The sequence below is a fragment of the Crocodylus siamensis genome, chromosome 1 (assembly GCF_052110815.1).
Source record: "Crocodylus siamensis isolate JL-2025a chromosome 1, ASM5211081v1, whole genome shotgun sequence".
Classification (NCBI taxonomy): domain Eukaryota; kingdom Metazoa; phylum Chordata; order Crocodylia; family Crocodylidae; genus Crocodylus; species Crocodylus siamensis.
Window position 1 is genome coordinate 314781675 of NC_143395.1, and position 27980 is coordinate 314809654.

General features: G+C 41.6%; 1 protein-coding gene across 1 annotated transcript; it reads left to right on the forward strand.

Moving 5' to 3' along the window:
* Positions 1–6999: 6999 nt before the first annotated feature.
* Positions 7000–27878, forward strand: POGLUT2 (protein O-glucosyltransferase 2). The gene is made up of 10 exons (XM_090022524.1): positions 7000–7560; positions 12045–12250; positions 14228–14433; positions 15135–15212; positions 20204–20376; positions 23243–23480; positions 24653–24862; positions 25277–25366; positions 25882–25986; positions 27636–27878. The coding sequence occupies exons 1-10, from the start codon at positions 7379–7381 to the stop codon at positions 27651–27653; spliced, it is 1506 nt and encodes a 501-aa protein (XP_089878650.1). The 5' UTR covers positions 7000–7378; the 3' UTR covers positions 27654–27878.
* The last annotated feature ends 102 nt before the right edge of the window (positions 27879–27980 follow it).

Consider the following 27980-nt stretch of genomic DNA (forward strand, 5'->3'; position numbering starts at 1 on the left):
GTACGACCAGCAGCTCCCTCCGCTTCTACCCTGGCTGCTGCAATGCGCTCTGCTGTCCCCAACACTAATCTCCTCTCCTCCGGGGTCAGGAGGGTTTGGAGCATCATCTGAACATCAGCCCAAGTGGGTCGATGGGTTTGCCCAATGAATCGAAACAAGTTCCTCATCTTTTCAGGGTCTTCACAAAAAGAGGGGCTTTGATTCTTTCAGTTAAATAAATCTAAAGTACTAAATGGGGTGTAGACAAAAGTTGCATTGCCCCCCTCTCCAATAACCTCTCGCATCGGGCAGTTCAGCACCGGCCGTGATTCTACAGTCTTGCGCAAATAATAGCTCTTATTCCCTGATTCAGATGGGGCACTTGGCTGAGGCACAAGCTCTGAATCATTAGGTATGCTTTGGTACGCCGGTGGTGGTTTCCCTGAGGGAGAAAGTGGTGGTGCAGAGGGACTGGATCCTGAGGAGGTGTCTGATTCATCCTCGCTACTTGTTGGGATGACAGGAGAATGAGCCTGGTACTCGGCTAATTCAGGATCCCTCCCCCCCTTATCAGACTCAGGGAGTACAGGCGGTCCTCCTCGAGTCTTTCCTTTAACAACCATCACATGAGACTTTACTAAGCATTTCTTAATCCAAGGTGCCTGATTTTGAACCACTCCCAACCAACAATCTATATAAGGAAATTGATCCCAATGTCCATCCTGCATAACTATTTTATGGATAGCTATCACTTCTTTTACTACAAAGGATCCTTTTGGGGTCCAGTGGACCCCGAATGTTGGCCACTCGAGTTGACAAAACTTAATTAAATCATCTTTTTTCATCTTCACCTCATAATCTACCTGCTTTGTAAACTTGCTAAAGTTCCGTAAAACACAACCCAAAGGAGTACCTGAGTTTTCTACACGGGAGCTACCCGCACCCATATTAATGCCCACAAAAGTGCGCCCAACGCACACCAAATACCAAAAGATCCTAGTCACAGACCGTTCGCAAAAGTACCTCTTACGCACACCAAATACTGGGCCAAAAACCCCCAGTACAAAACCAAATCGAACAAATCTTTGCCCCCGGATCCAGAAACCAAATTGGGCAAGGGAATTCGTATACTCACTCAGGTATCCTAGAGATCTCGATCAGAATGCCGGAATGTGTGTCTGGCGTCCTCAGAAACCAAAAATTTTGCACAGGTAGCCTTTAATCTCCCGGGTACCCCGACTCACGTCTCAAGCCCCCTGGGCGAGCCCAAAAAGGCGGCTCGGTGCACACTCCCCGTGGCGGCACGGTCGATCTTGTCACTGGGTCTCGAGGTGATCCAAAGAACTCCTGGCTGGCTCACCAGATTGTTGCACAAAAGCGGTTCATTTCTCTGGAGGCCTGCAAAAATCACAGACACACAAACATCAGCCAGCACAAAAGGATGTATTTGTTTGCAAACAAGGTCAGAGTGGGGCATTGATGCCCAAATCAGCTTCTGACAAACTAATTGTGTTTGCAAGCGGAATTTATCTTCTCTCTCCTGAGCACGTGTGCAGACACCGGAACTCTTACAGCTACTTCCGTTTCATACAAGCATACATGTAGTTACATCATTACATACATCGCATGTATAGTATAATTAGCTACTTAAGTGTGCAGGGCGGAGAGGTAAATATGCATCAGCTTATTAAGCATGCTCAAAAACTACAACAGTTCGCCAAAAGTTCACACTTCAAGGCCATAGATAATTGAATTTTAGCTCCTGCAATCAGCATGAGAAAGACTGAGGCGGGTGAGGGGGGAGAGAGTGTAATCAGCATGAGAAAGACTGAGGCGGGACTGGGGGAGAAAGGAGTCTTTGGCAGTATTTCTTTCTTATCAGGTGCAAGATGCAAGCTGCACATTTCTAACAATGTTCCATTTCTAACAAGTGGGTCCTTTGGGCTACTATGGTGTTCATGTATTATGATTTATGACAATAAATAAAAAAGGTTCATCTACTATTCTGGGTCTTTGGTACTAGGTAAATAATATGGGAAAAATTGAAGTGTTATGGCTTAAGGTTACAAGGTTTATCACTGAAAATTATGGCAAGTAATTAATATTTATAGCCCCTAGTCTAAAAATCCTTAGCCTGGCAAGCATCAAAACAGCAGAAAAGGGTTCTGCAGTCATAGAACAAATCTTCAAACTTTAGAGGTTTTGGTAGTCCTCTGTAGTAAACTGAGTCCTGTAATGCCAGAAGGCCTAGTCAGGTTTGTAGTTCTGTAGTTGCAAATGGAACCAATTCAACACCAAATACCAGAATTTGCTTTGCCTGCATCCTGGGGAAACATACAGCTTAGACTGGACAGCATCCTCTGAGGCATAATCATATAAAAAGTTTGTGGAGCCTTAGTTGGCTAACAGCCTTGGAAGCAATTAAACAACAATATTTTGCTTCCAAAGCATTTTTCTTTGAGCCAAATTACAAGCATTAGGATAGCTCTAGTTTTGGTTTTGCCAGCCAGAACTAAAATTAGAGTAAATGATTTAAGCTTATTTTAGAAATCTGTCTGGGCACAGATACATGCACAGATAACTGTGCTTGTTTCTGTGGGGAATGAGGGTGCAAGGCTTAATCAGCTCTACCATATCATTGTAACCCTTCCAACAGTTGATGTTTCTTCATGTAAGAGAGAATATTTTATTTGGAATCTATAGACGTAATATAGCCTTTCTAAATAATGTTCTTGCAGTTGAAAGAATTAAGCTTGTGTAGTCTATCAAAATGAAGGCTGGGGGGGATAATAGCATCCTATAAATATATTGAGGGGGCATCACAAAAAAGGAAGAATTACATTATATTGTTGGTACAAGAACAAAGGTTTATAAATTGATGATGTAAACACTTAGGCCGAAAATTAGAAGGTTTCTAATGATCCAGAACAGACTCTCAGTAAAAGCAGTGGGCTTAACTTAACTGTTTTAAGATAGAGCTAAATTTATGAAAGGGATGCAATGTTATAGTCCAGGAGACAACTAACTCAGTGACCCAGGAGGTCCTTTCCAGCCTTATAAAATACTTTTCAAAATTACTTATTGTTTGGCTTTGTACAGACCTATTCACAACAGATCAAACAGAAATACTGTACTTCTCCTATTAATATAAGGACCTCCTTTTTGCTTTTGGGAGCTAATTTAATGTATTATTTTTCTTTTTGATATGAAATTGATAAGCTAAAGACTGAAGATGTAACTATATTTTAGGTATGTATGTCTTTCATAAAGCAACTCCGACTTCAATGGAGTTTCTATAAATACAGGGTGTGTCTACACCAGCTGATAAATGTGCAGTAGACTAATTCTACTGTGTGTCACAGCAAAAGTCATGCTAATGTGCTAATGTGCAATAGAATTAGTCTTCTGCACATTAGTGTCACAAAAAATGTGCATTGGCATTACTGTACAGTAGCACCAGTTACTGCAGATTCAGTTGGTACCAGTTATTATTACAGGTACTAAACTGAAAGCATAGTAATCGTGGTGCATTAATGAACATGTAGACATGCCACAGTTTTTTAAAAACAGAAAAAATGCACAACTGTGCTGTAAAGGTTTCCTTTCAAGCTCTAGGTAATGCACATAGTATAACCCTCTACAGGCATGCTAGGGGCCAATGGCAATAATTGGGGCCAGTTTCAATAAGATGCTTGAAAGACCCTTTCAAAAATAAATAATATACCTGCCTCAAACCCCATCTAAAATCTCATTCTCCCCATCACAAGTTTTAGGAACCTAAATGCAAAATATTTTTTCCAGTTGGTTATTTCTCACTTGTAAGAACACAAGCATTCCCCAGCATATGAAAAAGAATAGCTTTCCTAACAAAAGTGTTGAAGCCAGATAGTTAGAGGAGCATAACAAACCTCTCAGCCTAAATCCTTCCAATGCTATGCATCTCCAGATTCTGGTTAACACACAATCTGCAAACATGTAATGCCCACAAATCCAAATAGGCCTAATGGCAGTTCAATAGACACCAGAATTTCCTCTATTTCAATCAAGTCCCATCTGTAGCTGTGCATTAATTATTAATTAAAGAAGTAACACCAGACTACAAAAAATTCAGAATTTCAGAGCAGAAGATTTGAAAAGAATTCCGTAAATCCACATTTTATTTGGATTCCTCACCTGGTTCCTCTATTTATCAGGTCACTTTCCCCAGACTATATCTTTCACAATTTTCCTTTCCTTTCATTAATCTATTTACATGTGTATTACCAAAAATAGAGCAGAAACCCTAATAGAAAATAATAATATAGATAAATGCTGTAAGGCATGAAAGTTTACGCAAGTTAAACCTATCAGATATACCTTCATTTCCAACTGAGGTGTATATACTTTGAAGTCTGCAGGATGGGTACTGAAAATATGATGGCCTTGGGTAATATGTTGGTTGTTTTGTTAGTCTTAATCTGATCAGGAACGTATTTTATTTGTGATTTTGTTACCAAAAACCAGGTACCACATGGTCTTTTGAGAGACAAGACTTTGGCCTATGATTGGGACTTCTTTGCAAGTGTAGACTCAGAATTCAGAGACAGTTACAATTCCCTTACTGATTACCCCTTTTGTAAATCAAGTCAAGTCAAGATACAGTCACATTTGTCAGTGATCCTCCATTCCCTCTTAGCACGTAAAGAATTACTACCACTCAAGTCAGACAGAGAAGCAAGAGACAGGTCTCCCAGTCTTTTGATTACAACCCAATGCATTAAATAAAGCACTTGTCTCTAAGCCTACCTAGCTACTTAGCAACAGCAGCACAATACAGATTCTCACATATACCAGGGGGAGATAGTAAGGTGGGGGAAGTTGGCATGCAAGCTGGCAGCAGTGTGTCTTGACTTTGTAAAGGTCTTCAGGAAGATTCCCCATTTACACTCAATATTTATATATAGGCTATTTAAATAAATATCCTGATTGGTGTTACTCACATTTCTTTGTTTTACTGAAACTTTCGGAACTGGACTTAACCAGCTTTCCTTTGGACTTGGAAGATGTCAGTTAGCTAGGGTCCGTGTCCCTGAGCAAGTCCAGTTCTGGGAGGGATGACTTCTCGCTTTCCCTCACCATCTAGGAATGCTACTTGCCATGTTTTGTTTCTTTTACTCTGTTGAATAGACCAATCATAATGTACAACTGGTTAACAAAACCAAACATCAGTTACAACAGCTAGAAATTGCTAGAAGTAGCAACACACTTTTCCAAAAAGCAGTTATTCATTCTAGGTCTAATCTAATGTTAAAGGCTTGATAAACAGATTCTCATTCTACATTCCCAGGCTATTGCTTGCGATTTAAATGCAAGCAATAGCCTGATTGTTGGTTAGATACCAGCTTAAGCCCATGTCAGTCATAACTCAGGCTTTTGCTAGGTCCGTAGTCTGCACTAGCCAGTGTGGTCTGTCTTGTCAGTCGCTGACCAGGTTTACAGCCTACAATTGAACAAATCACAAATAAAATACAATATATTTTATGTTACTGTGTCTTAATAGTTGAATCCCTTACGGGTTCAGAACTGAACCAAACAAAGCTGCTATAAAAGACAGGGGGCACATCTACCCTAAACATACATTGGGGAGCTGCCTAATTAACTCTTCAGAAAATATCTCAGTGGCTACACACCCCTCCTATTAGGCTACAGTAAACTAATAGATTCTGCTGCAAATTAGTACTTGTAAATACAAGTACTATCCTGTAACAGAGTTTTTTTAAAGCACAGCGATGCATATGCAGACACTGGTGAAGCTAGCTGAGGCATGAGGGTGCTTCAGTGCTAGCCCCGCACTGGAACACACTTGTGCCCCAGCCAGCCCCTTCACAGCATGCTGGGTTGGGTCGGAGCAGCCCTATGCTGGCAGGCTCTTCCCACTGAACCCCCTGCCAACCGAGGCTGCGCTGACCCAGCTCAACATGCTGTGGTCTTGGGCATACATTCAAACAGGGCACCTGGGAGCAATAAACTCTGATCCAATATGGGCTGGAGGTTATTGCTTTAAATTAATTGCATGTACAAGAGTGCCCAGGTTGCATTAAGGAGTTAAAGGGCTAATACAGAACTCTTTTATTATATCAGTCAGTGTCAGCAAATGTAGAGGGACTCTTTTCAAGACCCAATTAATTATGCATTATTCAGTCACCATGATTTGCTCAAAATGAAGCATCTTCCAGGAAAAATATATCTGTGATAATTAAATTATCATCAGGCTGAAGATCAGTGCATTTAAGGGAGAGTTAAATTAGTTCGAGTTAAATGACTGTATTTAAGAGGGCAGGCAAGGTTCTTTAAGTAGATGTGATATGTTTTCTCAGACCGAGTAGTTAGAAAAAAGTTCTTAGTAAGCTGTTGGGTGCAATCACCCTTCTTCAGGCATAAGTTTAAGAACCTGTATTTAATGTAAGAAATGTATTTAAATCAGGCTGATTAAGGGTTTTTAAACCTGAAAGCTAGCTTAATTTTTTTTCCCAACTATTTAAGTCGGTCTAATAAAATATATTAGATTCTCCCAAAGAACCCTGTCTGCCTATGAATTTAAGAGAGAATTTGGGCACTATGCTTACTTTTGGATTTTTGTAGGCATACTTTGCTATTTTTAAAATGCTTATTCCTGTCATCCGTACTGCCTGAAAGACTCAGAGACTCAGAACAGAAAAGCAGGGAAGCTGGCTATGTACAACATGACAAAAAAAGTTGTGTGTGAGCAAACTTGATGTTACTCATAGGAATTAATGGGTCAAACCTTTTTTAAGGCGGACACGGCCTTCTTAAGCTGCCAGTCAAGCTTTTAGCTGCAATACACAGCAAGTCTCTGCTTCTGGCTCCAGCACTTCGCCCGTGGCCACCCCCTCAACGCTTGTTGAGCTGGGGAGGAGCCGATTGCGGTGATTTCATGTCCCCGGACTACATTTCCCAGCATGACCGCTCGGCCTGGGAAGTGAGACATCATTATTCATTCGGAAGAAGTTTTGTTGGACCAATGAGCCAATCCCCTTCCTTTTCAAACCCGGCTGAAGCTGCACATAGGGTTAACAAGAAGATGCTCCTCCAGCTTCAGGGGTAAAGGCAAAGGAGGCGAGACGGCCACAGAGACAAAGAAATCGGGAGGCGGCAGCAGTGAACTAAGGGAAGTGGCTGCTCCCTTGTGACCTGGTGAAGGGGAAAGTGGAAATATTCAGGCCAGCTGTGGAGCAAACAAGGCAGCGCTCAGCCCGGCCAGATGTGGATCTGACCAGATGTTACCGCAGCCGTAACTGAAGCGCCCCTTGGTTGTTCTTTCTTACAGCTTTCCTCCTCCTCGGCTGCATCCTTTTTCTTTCTTCTCGTTTGGGTTTTTCCTTCCGAAGAAGTCTTGTCAATGTTCAGCATTTGGCTGCTTCGTGGCTTACTTCTTGGAGCAATTCCGGTGCGGAGTGTCTGGGGTGGAGGAAGCCAGCTGAGCCCGGAGAGCAGCTTGATCTGGGGGCCCGGGCTGAGAGCAGATGTTGTCCTCCCCGCTCGGTATTTTTATATTCAGGCTGTGGACACTGCAGGGCGGAGGTAAGCATTGCAGCTTCTCCTCAGAGACTCTGCGTTGTGGGTGTGGGCAGAGACCTGATCAGGGAAAAGGGCACACAGTCTTTACTGCCCAGAGCTGAACACGGATACGGTGCCAATTGCTACAACATCTTAAAGTCTCCTAAGCAATTCGAATGACTGTGCCTGGGTATTCCCCAGGCACCACTCACAAACAGTTAAGCAGATGTGCCACTTTACTCCCAAGGTATGTGCTCTCCAGCGCAGACACAAGTTACAGAAGATGCTCTGCTTTGAAACATCTTCATCTGCCCCCTGTGCAGTGAGTGTTCAGATTTTCCCTTGATCGGCCACTTCTGAAGTGGTCGTTTTTGAAGTGATATGCAATGCCATAGCAAGGTGAGTGGGTGACCACCCCAGGTGCCAAAGCGAAGGGGCACCGATAGGTGCTGCTCAGCCGGGGTGGGGCATAGGAGGGAGCCAGGAGTGGCTTGCTTAGGGGTGGTGCGGGGCTGGGAGAAGGGTGGATCTGTGCGTGGAGCAAGGGCGGGCTCCCGCTGCAGGCTTTGCCCTGGGTGCCAAACTTCATTGCTATGGCACTGCAGCTGCACCCTTGTATTTGGTCATGACTAAAGGCCGTTTTCTGTAGCCAGACTGGGTGCAAATTGTCACTTCTGTCTGCACCCTAAATGTTTGGAAGATCTGAGTCACATCTACTGGATTCCTGTGACAGAAATAAGTTTTCCTACTTTTTCCCTGTTAGCACACACATCTATGCTAAATGCCATTGGTAGTTTGCGTTGCCAGAAGAATTAGCCCTACCCTTTGCTCATACCCATGCCTGCAGATCTTGTATTCCTTGCCATTTAGTTAAGAAAACTGCTTAATTTGTATTTCTTGTAGAAAAGGAAATTACTGGTGTCAGGGCTCCAAATCAAACCTTTTTATTTCATGCATCTCTTTGTTCAGTCAATGTCATTGTTATATGTGTGTCAAATATTCTCATCATTAATTGCAGCAGTCCAGGATACCTGACCATAACAAAGAATCAGTGTTTATGCATGATACAGGAAAGCAAAATATCTTGTAAAAATACAGGAGAGAATTTATTGCAGCAATAAGGGGGTGTACCAATTAACTTCCATGAAGCTGTACTCCTTCCACTGTCATTCAAATAGGTCCATAGATTTTATTTTTTGTTAATGTTCCTTTCTTCCACTGTAAGAGAAACTTACATTAAAAAAAACTACAGTTGGCTTTTCAAAATCTCTGTCCTTCTATCCATTGCTCTAATATGAATTTTATCAGTATGTTAATTTTCACAAGCTTCATAAGGGATACCAAACGGGGAAAGGCAATGGGATACAGAAAAAAATAGAAGCATCTTGGCCCAACCACCTAGTAACCACTTAGCCTGCCTTGTCAAGCTTTTATACAAAGGTAGTTGGTCAGTTTAATTTGTGATCTGACTTATTGCTTTACCTGCTTCTTTCATTGCCATACAAGCCAGCATTCCCCCATACAGCTGAACGCATGCAATCTGGGAAATCATTTGCAAAAAAAAAAAAACGTACAAGAGATTAAATGTATAAAAGAGAAGGGGTGAAGCACTGGAACAGGTTACCTAGGGAGGTGGTGGAATCTCCATCCTTGGAGGTTTTTAAGGCCCATGTCGACAAAGCCCTGGCTGGTCCTGATTTGAGCAGGGGGTTGGACTACGTGACCTCCTGAGGTCCCTTCTAACCCTAACTTTCTATGATTCTGTGATTATGTAAAATGTTAAATAACCCTAATTTGTTCATAAAATCTAAAGCTTAATTCTGAGTTCAAATCAATTAACTGGATCATGACAGGAAAACCCAGTAGAGAAGTCCACTATTTTCCATTCGTGGAGTTTTCACCACTATATTCCATCAAGATACAGGGCGGTTCATTGCCTTTTCCCTCAGGGTAAGATTTTCAGAGACAACAATGAAAGCTGTGCTTAATTCTTGCATATTGGTGGAAGGTAGAAGTTAGATTTCTGTATGCCACTTATTCATTTGAAAAAATCTCCCTCAGTCTTTTAAACCTATCAGTTCTTCAGGACCTGAGGAGATCAGTGTCATTTGTAGAGACTGTGTGCCTAGGTTTTCTATTAATTTCCATGGCAGCACAGTTTCTCAAAGATTTATGCTATTACTTTGTATCATTGTTTCCCTTTCTTATGTAAGAAGGTCTGTAGAATCTTATTCAAGCCAAATAAATGAGGAACCCAAATAAAGTAATTCTACCGGGTTCAATGTTTTCTTATATAGGGATTCCCACAGGGTCACAGGGGTTGTGTCTACACATTCATTAATGTGCATTGAATTTAATACCTCCATTGTGAAGTACTAGTAAAAGGCTCTTTAACCTATTTTAATGTGTACGGGTTTCCCTCGCTTTATGCTGTACATGTTTCTAGAAAATGGCACATAACTCGAATTTGCATAAAGGGAATCCACTTTACAATGTAACAAATAGGGATACGTTCCAAGACTTGAACTGTACTGACCCCCAGACCCACTTCTACAAGACAACAGCACTTGCCAACAGCAGACAGTATACACAAGCACAGAGTGGTGATGAATTTTACCATAATGGGGATGGAAACTACAGAAACATATCACAGATAACAAGTGAGGAGCACAGATCGACACAGGAAATGATATTTTGGTGTGTGTCACTCCCAAAATGCACCACACAAAGCAGCTGACTGTAGGCTTCCACCATATTGATTGCATGAGTGAATTTACCTTGTATATAACAAACTTTTGGTATAAAAAGGGTCATCGCATAAGAGCGAGTTCGCACATACAGAACCCACGTAAAGCAAGGGTAACCTGTATTAGTGAAAGTGCACAGTTTTTTGTGATGCTTTAATGTGCATTAAAATAGGCTAATGTGCATTAAAGCACATGTGTAGACACACCCAGAGTGAATAGTGTCACCTTGTCATGGACAGCAGGTGCCTCCTAGCCAGCTCCACATACTGTGAAGCTCTTCATTCCTTAGAGCAGCTATGGGAAAGGTGATACAACTACAGAACTGTCTTATAGACTCCCAACATAGTATAATTCTGCTATTATCTGGAATTCTATCCAAACAAATGGAGTAGATGTTTATTACCTGGTAGTGCTTACTGATGTGGTAAAACAGTTCCTTGTATTACTAATTCTCCAAATCATTCAAGTTTAGGCTGAATTTTTCCATGCTTAGTATCTGCCCACGGAAAATTTCTTTTTAAGGTCTGAGAAAAATCCTTTAAGGAGTTTTAGATTGCAATTCTACTCAGAAATTTGCACTTAAGATTTTTGTTTTTTCTATATGAACAGATTATCTTCAAAGAACCGTGAGATGGAACCATAAAACCAAGAATCAGACCATATGTTGTTCTCTCAATAAGATCTAGAAAATAAAGCACATGTGAACCAAGTTGTAAGATAAGAAAGTGTTAAGGGGTGCATGTGAAAGGTGTCTATAAATTTTGAGTGCCACTTATCTGGAGCTGTCAGTATCACTATTACTGGTATCAACTGAAGTGTCACTGGCAGAGTAAGTCTGGAAGCAGTGAGAAGCATTGTCTTATTTAATTTTTAGAGGCTACTCTCTGAGCAAATGAGCTGGAAGCTAAAGCTTCCTGCTCTTGAGTCCTTTATTACTTATGTGCTCCTCAGTGTAAGTTATTGGGACAAGAACTGGGGAGGAATAAGTGGCCAGTACTGTGGTTTCCTTGCCTTAATCAACAGCACAGTCCACACCCCCCTGGTTAGGGCCAGAGTGAAAGGTAGAAATAGTCCAAGATAGCAATAAAAAGATTAAAGGAGGGTGAAGACTGAGGAGATTGGACCATTGCAGGAAGAGGGCCAATGCAGAAATAGGATATGGGAAAGAAGGAACCAGGAGATAGGAAGAGAGAGAAGGGTAACGAAAAGAGAAACAGGAGAGAAATTACAAAGTTCACAATAGACACACCTGTATCTGGAAAAATTTGAATGAACAGCTTATCACCAGTTAGGCTGTACAGTACTTTAGCTTTGAAACAGTTGATACGTAGGGCAGGGTATCTCAATAATTTCCTTCTCAGTGGTCTGTTAAAGACAGTATTGTCAGAATTTGCAGTGGCGCTGATACGTCACAGTCAGAGTCAGACTTTCCAAATTGCTTGCTCCTATTTAGGCACCAGATTTTCAGCAGAGTTCAGCACTGAGAGCTGGGTTCTCTTGGAATTCTGTCCATTGTTGTCACAGTGGACCTTGTTGGTTGCTGAGCAGTTATGAAAATCTGGTACTTATTTAAGTGCCTAAATTGAGGATGAAGTTTTCAGAAAACACAGCATTTGGAAATCTGTCCCCATGGGCCCAATCTGACTCTCAGTGAAGTCACTGGGTAACTTTCTATTGACTTCAAATAGAATCGGATCAGATCCAGAAAAAAACTGCTATGTGTTTGCTTTGTAACACTGTTTGTATTTGTTCTCTGGGTAGGTTCACTTCGTCTCCAGGTGAAAATGCATTCCAGGTGAAGATCACTGCTCCTGATGAACAGTTCACTCGAGTAGGAGTGCAGGTATTAGACAGAAAAGATGGTTCCTTCATCGTGAGGTACAGAATGTATGCAAGCTACAAAAACATGAGGATAGAAGTTAAAACCAAAGATAACCATGTTGCAAAGTCCCCATATATTTTAAAAGGTAAGGAGAAAGATTAACCTGATGATTCCTAACCTCATTATGTTAAGGAAAGCTACGCATCCCTGCAAGCTGCTGTTGGTGACCAGGGTGGACGACTGAACACAGCACTGGAGGACAGTATGGCTAAGTTCAGTGTTGCCACCAAGTGGCAAAAGGATTGGGTGGGCCTGGACCACAATGGTGGTTGATTATCAGAGTAGTAGCATCTCATACTTGGGACTTAACTTGTGGCATGCTTGCAAAAATGGTTGGCTACCACTGCAATAGAGAATTCAGCTTTACCACACTGGGGAGGTGAAGAAGTACTAGCCAGGAAACAGAGGCACAGACAGATTAAATAACTTACTCAAAATCACAAGCCTGTGGTAGAACCAGGACTAAAGCCCAGATTTCCCAAGTTCTAGTGGAATTCCTTAATCACAAGAGCATCTCCTTCACCTGGGAAAAAGGTGATAAGCCGAAGAGAGAATTAAGGTGATGTATAGTATTTGCATCTTATTTTAGGTCCTTAACATACATTACAGTATGATGACATTATAGTTTCATAGTAGCTAGGGTCAGGAGGGACCTGAGCAGATCATCTAGCCTGACCCCCTGCCACAGGCAGGAATGATGGGTTCACAAGACCCCAGACAGGTGATCATAGAATCTCCTCTTGAATTTACCCAAGGTAGGGCGAGGACCACCTTCTTAGGAAGTTGGTTCCAGATCTTGGCCATCCTAACTGTAAAATATTGCCTCCTGATCTCTATTCTCCATCAGCTTATTACCATTGTTCCTCGTCACCCCAGGTGGTGCTGGGGAGAATAGGGCTCTTCCTGTTTGCTGATGATCTCCCCTGATGAGTTTGAAGGCAGCCACCAGGTCCCCCCTCAGCCTCCTCTTGCCAAGGCTGAACACGTTCAGGTCCCTCAGTCTCTTCTCGTAGGGCCTGTCCTGCTGCCCGCTCACCAAGTGGGTGGCCCTCCTCTGAACGCTTTCCAGGCTGGCCACATCCCTTTATAAAGTGCAGCACCCTGTACTGGACGCAGTACTCCAACTGTGGCCTGACTAATGTCGCTTAGAGTGGGAGTATCACCTCTCTGGACCGGCTTCAGATGAATCTTTGGATGCATGACAAGGTGTGGCTGGCTTTGCTGGCTGCAGTCTGGCATTGGCGGCTCATGTTCATCTTGGAGTAATTAGATCCTGTTCCGCCTCTGTGCTTTCAAGAGGGGAACTCCCCAGCCTGTATGTATGCTGTGAATTCCTCCTCCCAAAGTGCAGTACCCTGCATTTATCTGTTGAACCCCATCCTATTCTTATCTGCCCACTTTTGTAGTCTGTCTAAATCTAGTTGCAGCCTCTCTCTCCCTTCAAGTGTGCCCACCTCGCCCCACATCTTAGTGTCATCAGCAAATTTGGACAATGTGCTTTCAACCCCCTCGTCCAAGTCGCTGATGAAGATGTTAAACAGTGCAGGCCCAAGGACTGAGCCCTGGGGGACCCCACTGCTCACATCTCGCCAGGTTGAGTATGACCTGTCCACCACTACTCTCTGGGTGTGTCAGAAAGTCTAATTGAATTTGCTGTTTTGGCTGCACAAAGAAATTAATTGGCATAGCTCTTCTGGAATAACTATTTTGTTGTAGCTATCCCAGAAAAAAAAACCTATTTGTGTGGACAGTCGATTCAAAATTAGAAAACATACTCTGATATTATTTGGAGTAATATACTATTATTCCAATATCAAAGTGGGATTCAGAAGCAAGTCCCCCGATTGCTAGTTCAGCTTCCTGTTGTTGTTGCTGTTCCAGTCAATTTTTCCTATGTAGACAAGGCCTAAGAGAATCTAAATTGATACATTAAGAGGGAGCCAAGTATCCTTTATTCCACAATTAACTGATTCCTGTCTAACTTTGAATTACAATATTCAGGGTAAGTAACTTCTAAATTCAATGTCATGCTTGTACTAATAATTTATTGTATATATAACAGGACCTGTTTACCATGAGAACTGTGACTGCCCTCAGGAAGATAGCAAAGTATGGGTGGAAGAGATGAGCTGCTCTCATACTATTCCACAGATACAGAAGGACCTAGCAAATTTTCCCACTGTTGATCCAGATAAGATTGCAAAGGAAATTCCAGAAAGGTTTGGACAAAGACAGAGTTTGTGTCATTATACTATAAAAGATAATAAGGTACAGTATGTGATTTAGCTGAAATACCATTGGGGAATCTGCTAGTGTGTCAAACATTTAAGTGACTTACCACTTTAGAAAAGATTCTTGTCACCTATTCTTTAAGGAGGTATCACTCTTCTGCTGTTTGCTTCATTGGTTCTAAAATAATAGTTGTCTATTTAGTGATCTTTTTCATTTATAGAGCTCAAAAATGCTAAGCTATTCTTTGTGAAGTGTTGTCCCTCCATGGTATGAATGTAGCAGTTGAAGCACAGTGGAAAAAAATCATTTTCCCACAGTATTGCAGCAAATCAGTATGAGAGTGGGATGCTTAACCAAGTCTCCTGATTCCAAGTTCAGTTTCTTGCTTCTTGAAGAGTCGCAGAGGTTTGACTCATTCGTAGTTCTCACTAACAAAAGTCTACTGACTGTTGTAGTTTAATTTGGGAAGGTAATGCAGTAGAACCGTATTTGAAAGCAGTGAGTTTCTGTTTACATGAGACTGTTTTAAAAAGTGACTTGCAAAGGGTAGAAAACTATGTACTTTTTATTTTCCCATAGTGAATAATGGAGCTAGAGGTAAGACATTCTAAAGCTTGCTGAATAGATTTAAAATGAAACTATAAAATCTGCCTGATTGTTATTTTACAAAAAAATATAAATTTTAAAGGTAATTTTTAAATAAAACACTAATGTAGTAAACTGTAAATTATTTTTAGGTCTATATAAAGACATATGGAGAGCATGTAGGCTTCAGGATTTTCATGGATGCCATACTACTATCTTTGACTAGAAAAGTGAGTATACATTAATATGTTTTAGATTAAATAAGATAGAAGTTTCCATGGTAAATTTTATTTAAAGACTATCTATTTGTTGACTTTTTCCCCTTAAAAAGATGATTGTTATTATATTTGTTAATAAGTGATAAAGAGAAGAATTATTTCTGGCTGAAGCTGGGATATTTTGATGTGCTCTTTGATTAGTTTTAGGGTCTAAATTAACAAACATTAATTTCATAGTGTATAGTTATGGGAAATTCCCTTATGGGAATTTATTTAAAAAAAAAATTCTATGCGCCTTCCAAACCATCCAATAGAATTTAATTATAATCATACTTGCAGATTTTCTAGACTAGCTTAAAAATAGGGAATGTATAGAATTCTTTTATTACATTCTCTACACTGAGCAAAGTGGCCAGAGTGGAGGAGAGAAGTGAAAGAGTCAGGAAAGAAGTAACCCTGATGTGACATGCCCCAGCCCCAGACAAAACCAGGGCGTACCCTTGAGACCATTCCTGGGGTGCCCTTTCCCCTACAAGCCCCTCTCTGCTTTCTGCTGCTTGACAGAATCAGCTGAGGTGTGCCAGGAGCCAACTCCTTGGTCTGTAGTGCCTCAGCCATACCCATCTCACTTAGCTTTGCCAGACCTTAGTGGATTTTGCCAGGTAGAAGGATCGTACACTTGTCCAGTCATGCATTCAATAAAAATGGATTCCCCTTTCCATCGAATGGGATAGCCTGTATGGTCAGATACTCTGAAAACAAGCAGTAGGACCATTGCCAGCAAATGAAGGGAAGTAATTACTCCCCTTTATTCTGCATTGATGAGGCCACACTTGGAATACTGTGTCCAGTTTTGTGCCCCCACCCTACTATAGAAAGGGTGGAGAGAGTCTAGCAAAGAACAACAAAAATAGTTCAGGGGCTGAGGCATACGGCTCATGAGGAAAGGCTGAGGGAACTGGGTTTGGAGAAGAGAAGACTGAGGGGGGGTATGATAGCAGCCTTTATCTACCTGAAGGTGGGTTCCATAAAGGGTGGAGCTAGACTGTTCTTAGTGGTGGCAGATGACAGAACAAGGAGCAATGGTCTCAAGTTGTAGCAGGGGAAATTTAGGTTGGATATTAGGAAAAACTTTCTCTCTAGGAGGCTGGTGAAGCACTGGAATGGGTTACCTAGAGTGGTGGTGGAATCTCCATCCTTAGAGGTTTTTAAGACTGATCTTGACAAATCCCTGGCTGGGATGATCTAGTTGGGGATGGTCCTGCTTTGAGCAGGGGGTTGGACTGGATGACCTCTTGAGGTTCCTTCCAACCCTAACTTTCTATGATTCTATGATCACTGACATGAAATGGTTTGTAAATAGGTAACAAAAAGGATTTATTATAAAGAACAAAAACAAGCATAAGGAATCAATATCCATATATTGAGACAAACGCAGAGATATAAGGATAACCAAACAAAAGAAAATATCAGAACAATAACCTGCTCTTACCCTGCACCTTAAATCCACAGATAGAGTCCCTAGCCAACTTCAAGAGGTTAAAAAGCAGCCCCTGCTTCTGACACCTCTCTCAGGGCTTAATGCAAGTTCTCCCACTAGCTTGTTTTTCTCAGCCTTCTCCTATCAGGTTGAGAGATTTCAGTTTCCTCTGTACCTGGAAACACTAAAGATAAAGCCATGCTCAGAGCCAGGCTTAAGTACAGTTCCCCCTCTGACTATTCACAACATACGCCACCAATTCTGAGTGGGTTCATACTATGCTGGTTACTTCCTCCTCCTCAAAAGTGCGCATTTTGCCAGATACGTGGTATTAATAAGAACTTACTAAAATCAAGAGGATATGGAGATTTGCTAATCCAATATACTGTCTCTTTTCCCAATAGTCGGACAAGACAACTATCAAACTTATTTTAAAATGTAACTTTAAGGGAGCCAGTAAACAACTGAAATCAAATGCTAATTCTCAGTGGGCAACGTGAGACATTTACTATGGAGCTACCCAATTAGCTTTGCAGTAAAGTCTCAGCATCTGCTAGGCTGCAGGAAATTAATTAATTCTGCTGTAGGTTAGTACTTGTAAATACAAGTACTATCCTACATCAGGGTTCTTTAATGCTCAGAAATGCACATGTAGACACTGACGGGATTAGCTGGGGCACAGGGGAGCACCCTCATGCTCCAGACAGCCCCTCTGCAGCATGCTGAGCTAAGTCAGAGCAGCCCTGGGCTGGCAGGCTGAGCCCCCCAGGCTCTCTGCCAGACAGGGCTGCTCTGATCCGGCTCAACATGTTGCAATCCTGGGCACACATGTAAACATGGCTCCCAGGAGCAATAAACTCCAGCACGATGTGCGCCAGAGTTCATCGCGTCATATTAATTTCATGTGTACACATGTCCAATGATTACGTCTCTAAGTGTGAATAGGTGAGGGCCACTTAAGTTAATCACGGCCTTGCTAAAAAAGCCTTGGGTGTAATATATGTATATATCAAAATTATGTTTTTATCAAATACTACAATACAATACATACAGATATGAAAATGACAAAACTGAACCCAACTTCACTCCAGCTACAAATAGGGACTAAACACCACAGGAATAAGTCTTATTTAGGAAACTATCCATGCATGCCACACAGTGAACTCCAAAGGCAACTCTGTTTTGGGATGACTGCTTGACAAATAAGGAAATTATAGAATTCTCTTATTAAATTCTCTGTACTAAACAAAGTGGGTAGAATGGAGTAGAGAAGTAAAAGGGGAGAAGTCCCCTCAATCCAAAAATGAAAGAGCACCACCACAGGCTGTCCTCTAAGGACTCTGTGAAAAGTCCTGGCACATAGGCTATGACTGAGGGTAGGAGGGATGTGCCAGGAACAGGCCTGCAGCACAAAGAAAGGTGAATATTTTAAGCACCACTGTTGCTACAAACCAGAAGAGCACAAACGTGGCTGTGAGTTCCTTGCTATATTCCTTTGAGGTACACTACACTCTTGCATCATGGATTTTTTTGTTTCGCTTACTTCCTGTGGAAACAAATTAAAATTCCAGAGAATACCATTTGTTTTATCCTTATTCAGTTCTGTAGGACTTAAAATTAACTGTTTGGTAAGATGATTAAAGAACAAGGAATCTATTGTGTTAGAGAAAGGGATCATAGCTCCCTGAACAGCTTCCTGATCTGAAAATGTAACCACTGTTTAAAAAGTGGTATATTGTGGCTTGCTTATTACAGTTACAACCAGTAGATGGCACTGTGTTCTTAAAGATTTATTTCTGAAGATAAGGACCCTGCCCAGCTCCTTTGAAGAGAGAGGGCATTAGAAGAGGGCATTTTTATGAATATAAACTGAAAAGAAGAACTTGTGTTCTGTATGCATCTCTAGCCAGAACTTCTGTGCCTTTTTAACCTGTTCTAGTTGAGGAATATGCTGACAAAGGTTTTCTTGTGTCATTAGTTTAGAAAAACAGATTTTACTCTCCTCCTTCACTGTATAAAAGGGTGTAGAGACGCTGCTTGGTATTTGGCAAAGGATTAGTTTCTGTCTCTGTCTATGAACATAAGCTAAGTTAGAAACCTTGTGTAAATTGCTTGAACTATGTAGGAAGCTAGCTGTGCTGGAATGTTGTTAAGCAACACTGAAATTAATTGCCTTGTTGCTCTGGACAAACAAAGAAAGCCGGAGAAGTTTTCATAAATATCCTCTATGGAGAGGCAGGCAGTGCACTTAAAACTTAATTATTGCATTTATATACAGAATTGAATTAAAAGTAGTTTGGTGTGGTTTATTAAGTGCAGAGATAATGTTTATAATTTTTCTCAGAAGGTTGGTTTTGTTTTGTGATACTGAAGAAAAACTAATGCTTAACTTTGGTCAAAATGAACACCCTGGTACAGAAATGGAATACACAGAACCTTATATTTAATGGCAATAATACACTTGCTTATTATGAGGGAAGCAGAAGATTAATAGTGTCTTTAACTAAGTGATAAGATTTTGTAAAAAGGATGTTAAATAATGACACTTGTTCGTATGCAAATTTGAATGTTTTTTGTAAGGAAGTTGATTGGATTAGGGAAAGATTTAAAATTATGAACAAGGAAATAAGTTACTTTGTTAAATCTAAAAAAAGGATAAGTATTTTGTGATTCCTTTAAAACTTTTTTCGTGTTGCTAGTTTATTTTCTAACATGAGAACAATTCAGAGATTTAAAACACGTTTTTATACAGTATTTCTAAACTGTAACAATCTATTGCTGTTGCTTCTGAATATAAATATGGGCAGTCCTTGACGTAAAACTTTTCGAGTTACGTTTCGCACTTACAACATTTATAAATTGACACCCTGTTTCAACTTTATGATATCAGTTTCGACTTTACAACACTTGGTCTGATGTCACACCACGTCAGCGAACAAGTTCGCTGCATTGCTCATCTCCCTGGAGAACATCTGTCCAAACTTCCTTGGACACTTTCTTTAAGAAAGCACACAAGACTCCAGAAAAACCTGCAGCCAAGACTCCTGAGAAGACTCCAGCCAAGTACCCTTCAAAAAGTCCAACCAAGAGCCCTTCAAAAAGTCCAGCAAAGCCACCTCAAAGAAGTCCTTCCAAATCAATATGATTGCTATTTACGATATAAGTACATTAATGTAGCTATATTACTCAACTATAATTGATCGAGTACAAAATTCTGGGGTATTTTTGGTGAAAATAGGGTATCGGGCCTTGGTTCAGGAACCAATCCCCCATTTAGAACATTGTTTCTTATGAGAAAATTGGTTCCAAGTTGCAACATTTTGACTTAAGATTCAGTTTTCAGGAACCAATTGTGTCGTAAGTCCGAGGACTGCCTGTATGACAGCCCAAAACTTAATATATTCCCTGATATCTCTTAGTGTGGCTGACTTTTAAATCTCAGATACCATATTGAGCAAGCCAAAGAATATTTCTGTGTATTAACAGACAAGATAATATTAACACTCTATTTGTCTTTGCTTAGGTGACTATGCCAGATGTAGAGTTTTTTGTCAATTTAGGGGATTGGCCTTTGGAGAAGAAAAAAACTACACAGAACCTTCATCCTATCTTCTCATGGTGTGGATCTACTGAATCAAAAGATATTGTGATGCCAACCTATGATCTGACAGACTCTGTTTTAGAAACTATGGGCAGGTAAAAAATCTTTTGTAGCTTTTCCAAAAGTGTGGGTAAATAATCTTCCAAATTTATATAGTGTCAACATTTTAATAACTGTACCTTGTGTTTATTCAGATTAATTGTTGTGATAACTGACACACCTTTTTCAGACCTGACAAAATATACATAATGTATGAGTTTATCTGTTTTATATTACATAATTGTCACATTCCTTTAATTTCTCTTTCTGTTTGAGAAACCAAAAGGAAACTAAATATAGTCAAATAAATAAAACCACTACCCTTCCTACCACCCAGGCTCATAAGCAGGAGGATAACTTTCAACTCCTTTTTTCTCTGTTACTTCTTGTTTCTTCACATTTTAATTTTGGCCAAGTGTTATTACTTTTTCTTCTTCTGTAACTTATCTAAGATATGTTCAATTATTTTAAAATCCATATAACCAAAACTCACATGGTGGTCCTCATCAACTACCACCTTAGTTTCTGTAACATTCTTTCCTAGGGCCTCACAAATAGCTAGGGATGGATCCAGGGAGGTGTGGTGGTACAGTCACACCTCCCCCCACCTTCAATTCCTGCTTCAGGTGTAGGGAAGAATGTCCAGCTCTTCATCAGGAGGAAGGGAAGCACTCTGAGGAAGTTGAAGGCTGTCTTCAACTTGGTTCTGGTCAGACCTATTAGGTAGTGGCCAGTAGACTTGGGGGGTCAGAACACAGGCATCAAATGCCCTGGGCAGAGCAGGTGGGCCTGGGAAAAAACATTGTGCCAGCTGTCAGAGAGCAGCACCAGCAATGGTGACATTACCTGCCACATTTCAGCTGCTGCTGCTGCACCACAGGTGTTAGCTCCAGCTGGGGGATGAGCTTCCTCTGCCCTGGTTGAGGTAGCTGCCAGGACATGAACTCTTCAAGAGCTGTCAGTTTTGGGACAAGGGCTCATGCCCCACTTGTGTCCACCCCAGGATTCGCTACTGCTTATTCTCTAAATGGAGCAGCCAGAGCCCGCAACCATGCTGCAGCAGCAGCAGCTGGAGTGGAGAGCCCAAGGCATGGTCTGTAACACTGCTGCTGCTGATCTCTGGCCATCAGAATAATATTCCCCCTCGTGCCCTGCCTGCTGTGCCCAAGGTATGGAAGGAAGCCTGCAAGATCCAGGTGGAGAAGGGTGAAGCAAGGTCACACAGGGCTAGGGACATGCAGGGCCTCACTAATTTCCCACTTTAGGGTAGAGAAGGGTCTGCTCCCACCCCACTGCCCCCACTCCTGGGGGGTACCCTGGAGCTGTAACGACCAACACCCCTCCCCCCCTTGCAGGACCTCCCCCAACTCTGTCAGCAAAAAATTCTAGATCTGCCCATGCTAATAGCTGTATTGCTGCCTCCAATGATGCAAAAACAGATTATTGTATCATTTTCCGTGTCCGTTACTTTGAATCCATTTGCATCATTCACCTGCTCAGTACTTCACTGCATTCAGTTTGAGCTTCTTGTACTTACCATTAAAACTCTGCACAGCACAATTTCCTTTTTATATTCTCCAGTCTCTTACCACAGTGCCACTCCCACCCCACTTCCTTTTCACTCTTCAAGGATACCTGCTTCTCCATCATTACCCACCTTCATCCACAACCACCTCCATGTCCTCTTCCATCCTCTCCTTGCCACCTAGGTTATCAGATCTGCGTGGTGACCTTTCCTCCTCCAAATTTTTCCTCAAGACTCAGCCCTGCCACAATCCTGGGAGCTATCAACCTATCGGCACTGGTTAGGCCTTATGTATAGTATTGTGCATAGTTTGGGGCTCCCCAGTTTAAGAAGCATGTGGAGAACTTGTAGAGGGTCCAGACACAAGTGATAAAAGCACTGGAAGGCAAGATATATACAGAAAGGTTGAGAGAACTAGGTATGTTTAGCTTAGAGAAAAGAAAATTAAGGGGATACATTATAGTAAAATCAAATATGTAAAAGATTGCCCTTAAAAAGAGGAAGTAGAATTGTATTCCCTCATTGTAGATGGCAGGACACAAAACACTAGCTTTGCATTGCAGCAAAGCAGATTAGGTGATATCTCAGGAAAAATTCTCTTACTGTCAGAACAGTATGCCAGGGAACAGATGGCCCTGGGAAGTTATGGTATCACCTTCACTGGAGGTCTTCAAGAGAGGACTCATCAGAAATTATTTAGGAATAGGATTTCTATATGCTTTCAGGGGGTTGGGACCTCCAGGTTCCCTTCCAGTTCTATTCTTTCCAGTCTGTTTAAGCTATTTTGAATAACTTTACTGAAACAGGTAAAAACACTGTGGGTGCATCTACATGAGCTATTAATATGACTCAGAAAACTTTGGCATATTTCGCACTGGAGTCAAATGCTCCTGGGCACAGCATCTTCACAGGCACCCAGGACCACAGCAGTTTGAGCCAAAGCAGTTTGAGTTGGCAGTAGGCTTGGGGGTTATCTCCAGGCTCTGGGTGGTGGTGTTGGGCAGTGGAGCGGCTGGCTGGGGCATGAGAGTGCCAAAACTTGGGAGCCGTGTGGCTGACTCCCTGGGCCTTCAGCCATCCTGGGGATGCTCTGCCCCGGCTCAAACTACTACTGTCCACCCATGCGGTTCTGCACAGTAAATGTCTCCACTGTAAGATAGTACTGCCCCCGACATTACTCTTACGGCAGTTAATTAATTTACTGCGTCCTAATACCAGCACGTGTAGACTGTGAGGCTTTATTGTGGAGCTAATTAGTCAACTCCACAGTAAAGCACATGTGTAGATGGACCCTACATGTAGCAACTGTGAGGTAGAAGCAGCCCCAGAATTGTTTTTTAAAGACTGATGCATAAAAACTACAAAATACTTCTTTTTGAAACGTTCATCTTCTCCAGAGTTAGCTTGGATATGATGTCTGTCCAGGCCAACACTGGGCCACCTTGGGAAGAGAAGAACAGCACAGCATTTTGGAGAGGACGTGACAGCCGAAAAGAGAGGCTTGAACTTGTAAAGCTCAGTAGAAGACACCCAGATGTCATAGATGCTGCTCTTACAAATTTTTTCTTTTTTAAGCATGATGAAAGTCTCTATGGTCCCATTGTGAAGCACATTTCATTTTTTGATTTTTTTAAGGTAAGATGTCAACTATTATTTATAATTTTTTGTGGATTTAATGTCCCAGCTTGAAGGTTTTTCCTCAAAATATCTCTGCATATATAACATATGCATTAAAGCATATTAATTTTCAAACACAAACCAAACTTGCTGATAAATAATTATACGTTTATTGATTCCTGTACAGTCCTTTTAGGTTTAGGATGATTATACTTGGCTTATTAAATTTGGTGTTTTTTTAGTAACATCCTGACCAATCTAATCTTCCTAAATTCCTTTTTATTATTTATCTATCTTGTCTAGTGAGATACGTCCATGTACCATTTGCAATGTAATGAATTTCACACTAAATTCTAATATTATAAAAGCCTGAGTCTGTCTGTCTGTCTGTAATACTTTATTCAAACTGATTGTTTGTCTGAAACAACCAATCAGTGCTCCAAGTGTTCCAGACAGGAGGTGTCCCCTCATCCCTGCTTCCTGGAGGCTGCAGCAGCACAGGGTGCTGGCCAAGGGGGACAGAGGAGATGGCAGGGCAAGCTTCCCCTCTGCCCCCCTGCTCCTGAGAGGTGGCAGTGCAAGGTGCTGGCAGGGCAGCACTGTCCTTGCCCTCCTGCTCTGGCCTTGCTGCCATTGCTGGGCCCTGACAGAAGCCAGAGGAGGAGGGAAGTAGGAGGGGAGGGGGGACACACTGGCAGTGCCCCGCTACCGCCGGGTCCTGAAAACAGCTGGGAGGGAGGGAGGGAGGGAGCAGAGCAGGGATGGGGGAAGGGCGTTGCACACAGCCAGACATGCACTGGCGGCAGCACTAGGTGGCAGCTGCAGCCACTGTGTGCAAGCTTTCCACATCTCCCCACCCCACACCTGGCGGTGGCAGCGCCATGGGGTGAAGCAGTGGGGGGACGCATGGAGACAAATTGGTGGGGAGACGCAAAGGGTCGGTGGTAAGCAGCAGCAGCATGGGCCAATGGGTGACGACACTCCATCCCTTCCTGCTCCCCCTCCCCCATCATTCTTGACGGGCAGTTGGCTAGTAATAAAAATAAAATTTTACAATACAATGCTTATCCAACACATTCTGCTTATTTCAGTCAGCTAGCTAGTATCACTTAATGTAACAGTAACAATAATCACCTATTCAAACTATCTAGGTCATATGTTTATTAATAGTGTATTACTTACTTTTTCAGTATAAATACCAAATTAATATTGATGGCACAGTGGCTGCATACAGATTGCCTTACCTACTAGCAGGAAACAGTGTGGTGCTGAAACAAGACTCCACCTACTACGAACATTTCTATAACGAGCTGCAGCCTTGGAAACACTACATTCCATTCAAAAGTGACCTGAGTGATCTATTGGAGAAACTACATTGGGCAAAGGATCATGATGAGGAGGTATGTTCATATTTAAATATTTAACAATGTTTCATGATATAAGTAAATAACCTAATTACATCTGTAGGTCTTCAGTGTCGCATACTGTGTAGATGGACAAGCTAGATATATTTAGATTGTATGTTCCACTTCAGTCCTTGCTTTGAAAACTGATTTGATCTTATGAGAAATAGTTTTATTCACAGCATAAAAAATTAAAGTTATTCCGGAGAAGTCAAATTTCTTTCTCCTTGCCATGTTATCAGTAATAAGTGTTTGTTATACTATAAGCAATTCATCACAGTGGTACCTAGACACTTATTAACAAAATTGGAAGATTAATTATATAAACCTATCTCCACTGTAAATTGCATTTCAGAATTATTGTTGTCCTCTCCAGAAATATTCTTATCTCAGGATTTTTTTCTTTGATAGGCAAAGAATATTGCAGAATCTGGACAAGAATTTGCAAGAAATAATCTCATGGGAGATCACATATTCTGCTATTATTTCAAACTTTTCCAGGTTAGTTTATCTTTAAACTACAAAAACAAAATTATGAATGTGACAGGGCACAGATACTGGAATTGGCCACTCTAGTGAAGATGCAAAGCAAACCAGAGCAATCAAGAATCTTAAGTAAATTACAGACAGAGTATGCAAGTTATGGCCTATAAAATCCCTTAAAACTAGATTGGCAGTTTAACAGAGGCATTCCAGTTCCCATAAATCTCAGTCTAATCTGAAATCTCAGCCCATATTCTCCACTGCAGTACTCAGCAGTGATCAAAGAGTTCAGAATCACACATGCCCCCTCCAAACCACAGCTGAAAATGTCTGTGTATTAGCACTGAGATATTGACACTCCAGTGAGGCACCAAATGGTGTTCTTGTTTGTAGCTAAGTATCTCTATCATCTGTGACATGGTAGGAGGTTTTGAGAAATTGTTTGGCCATAGATATCCAACATGACTGTTAATTTGAGGTGTGTATGCATCACAGCTGAATTCATAAGATAAGAATCCCTTTTCTTGAATTAGGAATATGCTAATCTACAAGTGAGTGAGCCAAAAATCAGAGATGGCATGGAGAAGGTGCAGCAGCCTGATGATGACCTCTTTCCATGTTCTTGTCACAGAAGGAAGGTACAGTATGTGCACATCAAAGATCTGATCCTGCAGGGTGCTGAATGTTTTCAATATTGCAGCTTTGCTACCATGTATCTAAGAGTGGAACATGTATTGGGACAGAGCAAGGAGTATGACACCACCCTAGATTCTAGTCCATCTTCCTAACACCAATTACTTTTTCAGATTACCATTTCATGTAAAAAACTAAAAGGGAATGTCCAGATCTGCAGATCCATCTGAAGATCCTGCTGCACATGCAGGCATTCCCCACACTGCTAATTTGCAGTGCGTGGGGTTGGGAAGAGTTTGACACTGGGAAATCCAAGTGACAGAAAAACCTGCAATGGAAAAAACCTGGTTTGTGCACATGGCAGTAGCATGTACCATCTGAATCAGGATCCTGACCAGCTGGAGCCACACTGACCCCAGCTTCCCCTACCCCAGCCTCCCTTACCCCACCTTTATTACTTCAGTCAGGGCAGCCAGAATCTGGAACCAGCTTCAAAGGGAAGTGGTGCTGGCTCCTACCTTAGGGGTCTTAAAAAGGAGGCTTGATAACTACCTAGCTGGGGTCATATGAGCTTAAACTTACCAGGGGTTATATGAGCCCAGTATTCATTCCTGTCGAGGGCAGGGGGTCAGACTTGATGATCTGCTCAAGTCCCTTCTGACCCTACATCTCTGAACCTATGAACCTGGGGCAACATGCTGTGTGCCAGAGCACATGTGCATGGGCATTCCTTAGGGACAATTAGCAGCAGTATATATTGTATCACTGCTGTTTGTCCCCAGGGAAATGCCTGTGCCTGCACATCTGGATCTGGCCAAACTGTCCTTTAAGTAGGGACCAGAACTCATTCCTCCCACCCTCTCTGACCTAGTGAATCTTGCTTTATTGTGTGCACAATGGCACAACTTCACCTGAAAGGATAGAAAAGGCTCCCATCCATGCTGGTCTACAGCTGTATCTAGGGTACTCTCCCAGGAGGTGGGCTTGTACCCTTTCAGGATGAGAATACAGTTGAACCCAGGTCTCTCATTTTCTGTATTGATGCTTTAAACACTGTTCTGTTGTATAAAAGGTGGGCACAATTTCACTCTCTTCTCTTCTTACTGCATCTATAAAGGAAAGAGGCCATGATTGCTGCATTTTGTGACAAACCTGAATCTGTTGGTGTGTCAAGCAGGCTCTGAATATGCTTATTCTACATCACGCACCTCAGGGAAGATGGTGTGGTGAGGGAGGGCACCTAGTTTGAGTACCCTGAATGGGCTTAAGAATGAGAGAACTACTAAGCTACTCAGTCTGGCAGGAACATTAAGCAGCACAACATGAGAACTTTATTGGCAAAATTGTGGTATCTATAGATATTCAGTTAGGCAATGAGGGTCACACTATTGGACCTAAGTATCTAAAGGGTAAGGCTTTAGTCTTATGTAGAACTGGGTGCAAGGTACCTGCGCTTATCAACATACATTGGCCCATTAAAAACATAAAGAAGCTGCAATGATTATTCTAATTGCTAGGTTGACACTGACCAGGGAGGGCCTTGTTTTTTTTTTCAGTCTCTGTACAGAGAAAGGATTAACGAATTGGAGCAAGAGATAAAAGAATCTCAAACACTGAAACTGCAGTCATTAATATTTTTCCTTCTTAATTACAGGCCAAAGATGAGCTCTAACACGAAGAAATAATATTATTTGTGGAACATTAATCTACCCTCAGAACTCCTTAAAAAAAAAAGAAGGAAAATGTTAATTACTATTTCTGAGGACAATACAAAACTTATTGTGCAATAGTCCAAATTAGAAATACCTGTTTTCTTTTGTATCAAGCGATGTTAATAGAATTTGGGATTTAAACATTTTTACAATGTTTTTAATAAAATCACTTTCATTTCAAAACACCTTGTTTTCATTGTCCTAATATCTGATCTTGAACAGTGGTTGGAAGGAGACACCAATCAAGCTGCTTTAACGTGTGAATTTAAAAGTCGAATGCCAAATTC